The 10,644-nt window shown below is 54.3% G+C and overlaps 1 protein-coding gene across 2 annotated transcripts in view; it reads left to right on the top strand.

The window, feature by feature from the left end:
- Nucleotides 1–66: 66 nt before the first annotated feature.
- Nucleotides 67–10,644, top strand: part of TBX4 (T-box transcription factor 4) — a 31,088-nt gene continuing 20,510 nt past the window's right edge. The window contains exons 1-3 of one of the 2 annotated variants that reach the window (XM_045773431.2): nucleotides 67–233; nucleotides 4,107–4,298; nucleotides 5,083–5,177. In XM_045773431.2, the coding sequence (XP_045629387.1) occupies nucleotides 4,110–4,298; nucleotides 5,083–5,177 (284 nt within the window). In that variant the 5' untranslated portion in view covers nucleotides 67–233; nucleotides 4,107–4,109. Of the gene's footprint in view, nucleotides 234–3,889; nucleotides 4,299–5,082; nucleotides 5,178–10,644 lie in introns of those variants that run through there. The other variant, XM_045773432.2, reaches the window with a different exon arrangement.

Below are 10,644 nucleotides of genomic sequence, written 5' to 3'. Positions count from 1 at the left end.
GCGGCCCCGGAGGGAGGGAGGGAGGAGGAGGGAGCTGAGGCCCCAAAGTGCAGCGTTGGAGATCAAGGGCCCGTTCCAGAGCCGGGATGTGTCCGGCCTCGAGGGCGCGGCTGGCAGCGGGACACTGACCCAGCGGCCCCGAGTCGGTGCCCCAGCGGTCCCGCGCCCCTCGGACCCGAGCCTGCAGTGGACCTCGGGCCGCAGGCGCCTCCGCATGCGGCAGCGCAGTTAGGGTGAGTGTGGTTTCCGGCGGGGATGGGGGTGAGCCGGGCGTGCGGGGCAGGGGCCACCCTGAGCCCAGGGTTAGGCTGCAGGGCAGTGGAGGATGAACTGGAAAAGAGGCGAGTAACGGGACCGGGGTAAGAACCTTAGGGACCCGCAAGGCTGCAGGAGGGTGGAGAGATGTGCTTCAGATCAGGCTGCCGCCTCGGCCCGACTCCCCGCGTTTTGGGGCGCGAGCCCTCATCTCCTCTGAATAACAGTATGAATTGGATGTAGGGACCCAAACGCAATGAAACGACAGCGCCAGCGCCAAAGGAACGAGGTTAAGCCGTGACAAGAGGAGCGGTGGTGTTGAAAGTGGTGTTTGCAGACTAAGAAAGGCCAAGAAGAGGGCCCGGGTAATTACGGCGGTATCGATGTAGAAGTGTGTGATCCGAAACCCGGACTTCAGAGCCTTTGATGCAACAGGCTCGTCAAAATTAAAGCAAGGAGCATTATATATAAATAATTATCGATGATCAAGAATTATCAAAATGTGAGCAATCACAAAATAAACCAGGCTAAGCCGCAAAACTAACAGTGCTCACACTTTAAAACAAGAGTAAAATAGTAGTTACTTTCACAACCAAGTGAAAACTGTAACCGCAAATTTAAAAGGATTATAGACAAAGTAACTCCAAATATAGGAACAGTGTGATAAGAACCATTGTATTAAAATCAATAATAATAGTATAATAAATAATAAATGACAAAGCTGTAGGAAAAAAGGTGAACAGTTGAAAATACTATTAAAAGAAATACTACTATTAGTAGTATTGAGGGAATATGATCATATAATTTATTATTGATACTATAATGAATTATGAAATATTAACCAAAATCTTTGCAATTATTAGAGCAATACTAATACAAACAAAGACAGCAACAAGAATTGCTGGAATAATATGACAATTTATTACCAAGGTATTAATAGTCCCAACAACATTATAAATAATGATAGAGTAATAAGAAGTATCATACCAACGTGATGAAAAATAATCAGAGTATTAGGAACTACAGCAATATCACAAATTATGACAAAATAACAAGCAGTAATGATGTGATGAAAAATAGCCAGCGAATTAAGATCGTAACATTACAAATAATGACAAAGTAACAAGATATTGTAACGATGTGATGAAGAATACCCGGAGTATTGTGAACAATTCTAACAAAACAAATGATGACAAAATAACAAGAAGTATTAAAAGGATGTGAAGAAATTTAACGTCAATATTGGGAACAATAATATTACAAGTTATGGTAAATAACAAGTTATTGAAACTGTGATAAAATACAGAGACCCAGGAGCCAGCAACGGAAGCATTTTAAGGGTACAGAATAAAAATTAAAATAAGAATAGATTACAATGACCTATTGGAATACTATATCTAATAATTACCTATTAGTAACAGTATCACTAAGGTACTAGGAGGCCCTAGAATGATGGACAGGAAAGCAACAACATATTTAATAATGATGAATTAACAAATCAAACCAGTACTTTAATTTTACAGTATTAAAAATTAAAACTGCTAATAATTTATGTGCTAGGATATTCTTCATGTCATTGAACTGCCCAGAATACTGCTCTGATAATAGAGATAATTAAAATATTTAAAATAACACAAAATGTTAATTCCTCCAGTGCAAGAAAAATATCACCAGTAATCTAGAGTGAAAAATAAAATACTCTTCTCCTTAGAAAACGAGTTGGCTGAAAGTGACGGACTGGGCAGAAGGGCGCCGAGCCGGCGGGCTGCGTCCACGGAGGGTCCGCGGGACGGGCGAGCACTGAGGCTGCGGGCCGCGCGGGCCGCGGGCTCTGGCTGGTGAGGAACCCGGCTGTGCAATTCGTTCGCGCCGGGAGCTCGGGGTCCGAGGGGACCCACGGGGACGGCCACTCTGGGTCAGCCCGGAGGGAAGAAAAGGAAATTAGCGGGGAGCTCCAGCGAGGGAGAGGGCCAGTTGTCGCGATGTCGGGATGTGTCTCCGTGGCGGAGAGAAAAGGAAGAAGCGAAGGAGAGCACCGCGCTGCCCTCATCCAGGATCGGAGCCGTGGGACTGGCGTCAGTGGATGCCGGCCGCGGACGTGCTCCGTGCACAGGACTGAGAGCGCCGGGCGTGAGTCAGAGGCGGACCTGAATGGCTCCTGGTGTGACAAGTGTCCCGTAGAGGACCCAGTGCCCAAGACAGCATTGCGCCAGGCGGCGCGTCCTTCTGGCCCCGCGGTCCGCCGCACCTGGGACTAGCCAATAGCGGGGGCCCATCCCGCTGACCCCAGATACAGTTGGAACCAGCGTGTTGGGCCAGAGAGTGCAACTCCCCGTGTGGAGCAGTGCCCCCTCGCCAGGGGTGGGGAGTGGGGTGTTCCGGGTTTCCTAGGCTTGGCTCAGAACCCGCACGTGGCCCAAGGCGGGTACTGGCGCTAGCCCTGTGGGGCAAGATTTGTTTCCTGCTGCCCGTGGCCGGAGGACTGGGAGGGCTGTCAGCTTTATCTTTATGGGCTTTTCCCAGCCCCAACTGGCCCAGGCCCCTTTTTATCTCCCTCGGTTGCACTTGGCTTGTTTACTTTGTGAGGCCCTGGGAGCCAATGTCTAGGACCTGGGATGGGGAGGCCAGTGGGCAGGATGGTCAGGGGCCTGGGACTTGGGATGCTCAGGGAGACCCAGGAGAGAACAGAAAGAAGACAGGAAGAGAGGCAGCCGAGCATATAGAAAGACCCACCAGATGCAAAAGAAGAGAGAGGAGCAGGGAGGTGGAAAGGAGTAGATAATGCAGGGCTGCATCCATGATGGAGGCAGGAAAGGCAGGTCCTGCAGCCTGGGCTCCCATCCTGATAGCCTAGGACCTACTTCTAGAATGGAGCAGGCACTTGGGGCAGGCTGATGAATAGTTCTAGACACTTGCGGAAGGATGGCTGTGCCTGGGAGCAGGACTAGGTTGTGCCTGTGAACTGGACCCCCAACTGGCCCGGTCCTTAGCTGGGAAGGGTCTCAGTCCTTTGCCCCAAAGCAGAGCCCTTTGGAGCCAAAGTGTGACTGAGTGAGCCAGCGAATGTGAATGTGTGGGCAAGGCTGTGAGGCCCCTAGCTGAGTTCAGGGCCTGAATCAGAGCTGCCCTAGGAGAGTGTGGTGGCTTGAGTGACTTAGAAGGCTCTTGGGTGCTCGTGTCTGGGTGTGGGTATATGTGTGCCTGTGTGAGGGACCCATAGGGTATCTGTGGGAGTGAGAATGTGCAGGAGTGAAAGCCTTTGGTTCAGGAAGGCTGTACCTGACTGCTGTCTAAGGGAGTGGGTGAGGGCAGATGGGTGAGCAGGGGCCTGAGGGACTGCCCAGCCCTAGGCCCTTTCTGCAGGTGTGGAGCCCTAGGCCTGGGCCCTGCCTTCCTGGCCTGGCTGTCCTCTGGTGCCTACCCAGGAGGTGTCCTGGCTGCCCTGACCCAAGAGCGAGCCTGGACCCCAGTTATTAGGAAACAGCGAAAAGAGATCCGGGCCTCAGGCTCCACTGGAGCCCAGCAGGAGGGAGGGACTGGGGGTACAGCTGGGGCAATGCCGAGAGGGCGGTCCTTCCCCCAGACCTGCTCATCACACAGCCCCACACCCAGGGGCAGGCAGACCTTGAACCGCACACAGACCCTCCCAGGTCCAGAACCCAGAGGGAGGAGACCACGGTCCTACCCTCCGCATTTTCTCCCTCCCCCAGCTCAGAAGGGGGCGGTGTCCACGTGCGCCGGGGCGGCCTTTCCCTCTCGGCCCGAAGTCCCCAGGCTGGGCTGGAGCGGGCTTCGGGGCCTCTGGCGAGTGTGGACCCGGGCATGTGACTCGGTGTGTGCTGTGCCCGCAGGAGATGCTGCAGGATAAGGGCCTGTCGGAGAGCGAGGAGGCCTTCCGGGCCCCGGGCTCGGCTCTCGGCGAGGCCAGCGCTTCCAACGCCGCCAACGCCCCCGAGCCCGCGCTGGCTGCGCCGGGCCTCAGCGGAGCCGCGCTCGGCAGCCCCCCGGGCCCCGGCGCCGACACCGCCGCCGCCGCTGAGCAGGTAGGGCCCGCTGGCCGTCGGGCAGAGGTCGGGCGTGGGTCTGTCTGCAAGGCTGCCTGCGTCTGCCAGTCCGCCCCAAAGAGGACAGGACTCGATTCCCGGGGGACCTGGCTGCGTCCCGGACCGCGCGTTCTGCTCCGCGGGGCAGGGCTCAAGCTCTCTGCTTCGTGCCCTCGGGGCTACTCTGGGACAGGCTGGGGAGGGCACCCTTGTGGCTGCGGGGCGAGCCCGGGCCGAGTGTCCAGCAAGGGCGATGCTGAGAGGGCGGGGGCGAAAGCCTGGCACAGGGAGGGAAGAACGGATCCCAGCCGGTGCGAGCGGGGAGCCGCATCGGGGACGTCGCTGAGAGGGTCACAGCGGTAACCTGATGATCACAGTGAAAGGAATCCGTCAGCTCACGCCCTCGGCCTGCGTGGGTCTGCGTAGCGTCTGCGGTGCGTGCGTCTCTCCTGTGTCTGTGTGTCTGTCCGCAAGCCTGTGGCTACATCCCGCCGCGTGGAGTGTTCATGTTTGTGTAGTGTGCCATCTACCCTGGCACGGTCAGTATGTGTCCTCAGCGGACCCTTATAGGTGCAGCTCCGAAGCAGTGGGTTTCAGCTACTGTTTAAATTTTGAAAAACTCACCAGGGGTGCAGTATAATTTTATGAAACGAAACCTTCAGGCATGGGGTCCTGGGGCTGGCAGTCCTCTGCACAGTTCCTTGGCTCTGTGTCCTCCGTCCTGAGGGCTCCGCGTGGAGCCGTGGCCCAGGCCGACATGCGTCCCCTTCCCTGTCATCCCTAGACCATCGAGAACATCAAGGTGGGCCTGCACGAGAAGGAGCTCTGGAAGAAGTTCCACGAGGCGGGCACCGAGATGATCATCACGAAGGCGGGCAGGTCAGCGCTGGGGCGTTTAACGGGGTGGAAGGTGACTGGTGGCACCCGTGGGGATCCTCAGGAGCTCCCTTACCAGTCCTCTCTCCCGCTCCAGCCAGAGGGATGACAGGCGGCCCCTTGGACGTTCTGGCCTTAGCCCGGCGTCCTACCAGGGTTTCCGACTGGGCCGCAGGATTTCACGCCGGCCATCCTCTAACGCCTCCCTAGGGAAGGAAGGATGGGAGGGGCAGCACTATGCAAATAAAATGCAAATAAGGATTGTGACGCGGAAGGTCCCAGTTCCAGCACTGTGGGCCCCCCGGGGGGCTGCTTTGTCCTTCTCCTTTTGGGGACCTGCCGGGTTTCTCAGGATTGCATTGACTGGGGTCCCGGAGATGGCCCTCAACAGATGGAGGAAGGGGACCTGACTATGTGTTCCTATTTCCATAACTTTCCCGGGGCATTGTGAACCCCAGATCTCTCATCGCAGGGGTGCTGGTCTTCTATTGTCAGCACCCCCCTCAGCCAAGGGAAAGGCACTGTTGGGCCCTCCGTGTGTGTTGTTTAGGGAGCAGCTCTCGGGTGGCTGCCAGAAACAATGATTTATAAAGTGGAAACATCTTTAAAATGCGCTGGTGTCTGTGGGAGAGAGACTAGAGGAGAGGGTGAGAGGAGGGAGATGCAGACAGGGCAGGACGAGAGAGATTCGGTGGGGCCGGGAGTCCCGGGAGGGGCAGGAGGGCTAGGCCAGTGGTTATCAGTGAAGGGGGATTGCTGCAGACAGAGAAGCGGGGAAGAACGACCCTCTCCCCACTTACTCACATTTGACTTTGGTCCCTGGGGGACAGGGTAGGTGTGAAAACATCCCAATGCCTGGCCCATAATGGGGTTTTCCAAGGAGTAAGGTGGTGAAGCCAGGGATGGGGGGGTCAGACCTCAGCAGCTTCCAGTGCCACTCAGCGGCTGGGTCTGTGCACTCCTCAGGCAAGGTGCTGTGGGGTCTCTGCCCTGTCCTCACGCCCCTCTGCAAAACCATACTACGGTTGTATGCACAGCACTTAGCATAGCTCCGGGCACATGTAAGCATACCATAAAGGCTGGCTAAAATTAATCGTAATTAGAGAAATATATGGCACCCACTCCGCATTTTTCTTCTACTTTTTAAAGAACTCTGCTGAACTGCTCAAAGAACGGTGGGCTGTTCAAAAGAAACAAAAAGCTGGTCATTTGCAGTGTGTGGTGTAGGTCTGCTGTGGGGTCTGCTCCCTGGCAGGCCTTGCAAGGTTTCCTTTGTTTTGTTGAGGTCTGGACACTTGGCCACCGGGGCCCCGGTAGGTGGCAAGGCCACCTAGAGCCTCTCTCAGAAGAAGAAGCAGGGGGATATCCGGGCCTGAATTTGCTGCATTTGGGAGATGGGGAAGGAGGCTGCGTAAGGGGAACCTGGTAGAGGGTGCCACTTGGAACCGTCCTTGAGGACAGTGGGGAACCAGGTGTCACAAGCCTTGCCTCTTCCTAGCTGAGTGCACTTGGGCAAGTCTCTAAGCTTCCTGTGGCTCCGTGGTGCTGCGGAAAACAGAGCCGGTGACTGTAGACTTACTTGCCATCCTTCCTTTCTCGGTTACTGTGAGACTCAAACCAGGGCTCCTGTGAGCTATGTATGGTAAATTGTTGAGCGGATTATAGGTGTGAAGAGGGGGAATTTATTTCTTGTGACTGCTGGGGTGGAGGGAAGGAAAGAAAAAAGAGAAAGATCCAGAATTTCCCTTTTTAGGCAGCAGAAATAACCTTGTTTTTTGAAAATAAATGGCCAGCGTGTTCTTGGGGCAAACCTGGCCTCTGCCATTTAAAACAAAAGGCATTTGTGATTCTCCTCAGTGGGGTTTCCTGCATCTGCATCTGCATGGGTCCTCCTCCTTCCCTCGCCCAATACACACACACACACACACACACACACACACACACACACTTCCAGAGGTGACCAACATCAGGCAGATGTTTGTGCCCGATCCTAGAGGAGGCTTAGAGATGGGCCTCAGGGAATGCTGATGATAATTTTTAAATGGCTGCCATGAAGTCGACCAATTATGGTTTCATCACACTCTTCCATTTCTCTGGTGGAAAGTTATTCCTGCAACAGGTCTAGTCCTTAAGAAAGTCACTAGCCTCATCACCCGTCCCCATGGTTCTCACAGACCCTCTTTCCTCCTGCATAGGTGCTCACTGACCTCAGAGACCAAATTCAGGGCTCTGATCCCCGTGGCCTGGGCAGCCACAGGAGGCAGCTTGCTTTGCTGGGCCCCTGTGGACTCCCGGTTCTCTTCTCTGTGTCTCTACCAGCACCCTTCCTGGGACACCTGCATTTCTTAGCAGATGGCCTGGACCCTTCTCCTGAACCTTGAATCACAGATTCCTAGACTGCTGGAGCTGGAGGAGAACCGAGGGAACACAAACCTGACCCCAGAGAAGAGAAGGCACTTGGCTCTTATAGATAGAAGCAAGATTAGGCAGTTGCCGGGTCTACACAAGCCAAGCGGATGTAATCCACCCCAGAACAAAACCCCAACTTTGAGAAATTCCTGTTATGGCTTATTTACAAGGCCGTTCAACGTGGGATTGTTGCTCTACCTTAGGGACCCTGGCGGGTTAGGGGCATGGTCTGGTTGAGGGAGAGGCAGGCCCTGGAGAAGGGGAACCAGAATGTTCTCAAGCTAGTGTGAGTCTTTGGGTCACAAGCCTCTTGCCTTAAGCCCTTGAAGGTTTGAAGGCCAAGGACAGAATAATCCCCTTCATTGGATAGCGGCTTTGGATTCTCAAACCATTCGATCTGGGGAATAAAATGCCAATCACATCAGGAGACATCAATTTCTGAATACTCAGTAACCCCTGATGTCAGGTGTAAAATGGGGCCAGAATCCTCCCAGCCAGTTTCTGTCTCTCTCAGGCTCCTGCACTCACAAGTTTTAAGCCGTTTACTGCAGAGAGCAGACCCCTCCTCTCTCTACCTCCTTCACATCCCTGCCAAGCTTGATACATGTGAGAAACTGCATTTTCTCCCAAACATAGATAAAAGTGAGCTCCACAAAAATTTAAATATAAACCTCCCAAAAATGAAGATTTCCTAACCGTTTGACTGCTCTCCTCCTAGGTCATGGTTTTGCCACCAGATAAATCTCCACTATCAGCCTTCATAGCCTGTTGAGTTCAATGTTGCTTGTGTTAGTGACAGTGAATTTGCGTTTGAAAAATGAACTACCGATGAGAACTCCTGTTGAACCTGTATTGTTTGTTATTCTGAGGCAAGGATTTGGCCCAGCTTAATCCGGGGCTTCAAAGCCAATTGCCCTTGCTCTGTATACAGAGCGTCAGAGCCCAGTGGCGTGGGTGATAAGACAAGTAAGGGTTGAAGACACTGGGAAAGTGGGTTGGGGAGAGAGTCCTTTGATCTCTTTCTAAAGTATTTTCTGAAAGCAAAAGTCTATCAGAAGGAAGTGTCTTTAAAAAAAAATCTGAGAAACAACTGATCTTCCAAAACAGCATCCATTCCACACACCCTCACTCCTGCCCCCCCCCAGGGAAAATATTTCTTAAAAATGCTTTGAGTGAATTAGAAAACTGTGTGTGTGTGTGTGTGTGTGTGTGTGTGTGTGTGTGTGTGTCTAAGTGGAAATAAATTATGAAGCTTTGCCATTGCTCTCAGAAATCATTTGGCTCTAGAAGGTTTGGTCTCAGTATAGGCAGCAGCAGCAACACAGCAACCCCCCTCCCCCCCCAGCAAACTGAGCCTTGGTTGATGGGCCTTAACCTCTTCCCAACATATTCAGAAATCTCTCTCAAGATTCCCAGACACTAGGGATAGAAAGAAGAGTGGGGTTTACAGTGGATCCCCATCCTTTGCCTGCAACGGGTTCCTTTCAGACTCGGGGCTGCACTGCTGGTGTATATATATGTGTGTGTGTATATGGACAGCACACATATGATATATATACGGGTATAATTTTCAATGTCCATTTTATTGAAGTGGAATATTCCTGCATAAAAATGAGCAAATCTTAATTGTACAGCTCTATAGACTTTCACAAAATGAGTACCTCCAATCAAAGCTCCACCCAGATAAAGAAACAGGGGAGAAACCTCCTGTGTGCCTTCTCACCCCCCACCACTCCCTGCCCCCCTCGAAGCCCCTCTCTGGACCTCTCATCCTTTGATTTGGTTTTGCGCCTGTGTTTAAGGGAAGGCACATTTAGCTGCTCCTGGGGTTTCCGGGCCCCCAGAGAAAGTCGGGTGCCTTCAGGTTTCGGGTTTGGTGGCCTGCCTAGGTGGAGAGAATCTGGCTGGTCTCCTAGGTCCGGCTTACTCCCTGCACCCCCCCCATCTGGATTGGTGGGGGGCTCGTAGGTCAAGGCCAGGAATTTGGCGATGGCTTTGGCCGGAGAGCCGGGAGCCCCCGCAGCTCTCGGAGCCCAGCTGAACTTGCACGTCCCCCCTCAGCAACGAGCGAGCATTTGAGGGGTCGTTGCCAAAATCACAGTGCCCCGAATCCCTTGCCCCAAGCCCCGCAAGCCTCCCACGCCGAGAAACGTCCAAGGAAGCTTATCTTAGCAGTTCATTCTAAAACCATTTCCGAGTATGAAGTAGATAAAGGCTCCAGCCCGCACCCTTTCAGAGCCTGTTTCATGATCAGAGGAGAAACCCCCGGCTTTCATCTCCTCTCGGGCGGCGGGGCGGGCGGCTTGTTTATTCCCCGGCGGAGCCGTTTCCGCGTGCGCCCGGAGCGCCTCTCTGCCTGCGGGGCCCGGAGCCCCGAGAGGGCGCCAGGGACGCAGCCGGGAGGCCCGCGGGGTGCAGGGACGGAGTGGGGGAGAGGGCTCGACGGCGCGGGAGCGGGGTAGGGGGGGCCGCAGGGTGTCCGGGACAGGCGAGCCAGGGATTCCGGGCCAGCGCTGGTGGCGGGGCAGAGTGGGAACCAGGCGGCGCTGAGTCCTTCCCTCTCTTCCTGGCCCTCCCTCCGCGACCCACTGAGGTGTTCATTTCCCCCACAGTGGTGGTTTTCAGGTCCATTTACGTCCTAAGTCACAGAAACAGTTTACATGGCGCCTTCTTTTCATGGATTTCAGTAGAGAGGGCCTTTACAGTGTAGGGGGAGCCCCGAGGGTGTCACAGCTCCCAGAGCCGGCCTGCCTTCTGGGGCAGGAGTCATGCCCACCCCTGAATGCTCCCGTGCTGGGCCCCTGGGCTCCAGCTTTAGTCCCTTCTGGAACCAAGGGCAGATGCCTTCAGCCGGGGAGGGTGGCTTACAGGCGGGGTGGACCTGGTGCTTCCCCTGCGCATGCAGCTGGTCCCCCACCTGGGTGTGCCCTTCATTCTACTGAAGTCCCGCAGGTGGGGAAATGATAGGGCCTTCCCCGAGGCCGGGGTTCTCAGGAGCAGTCACCAGACTGGACCCTGACGGGGAGGCACCTATTGGCGGGAAAGCAGTGGAGCTCGCTGA

The sequence above is a fragment of the Ursus americanus genome, chromosome 23 (assembly GCF_024610735.1).
Source record: "Ursus americanus isolate L20-20 chromosome 23, mUrsAme1.1.p, whole genome shotgun sequence".
NCBI classification, from domain to species: Eukaryota; Metazoa; Chordata; class Mammalia; order Carnivora; family Ursidae; genus Ursus; species Ursus americanus.
The sequence above is the reverse complement of the archived record's forward strand: the minus strand, read 5'-3'. Positions and strand labels throughout refer to the sequence as shown.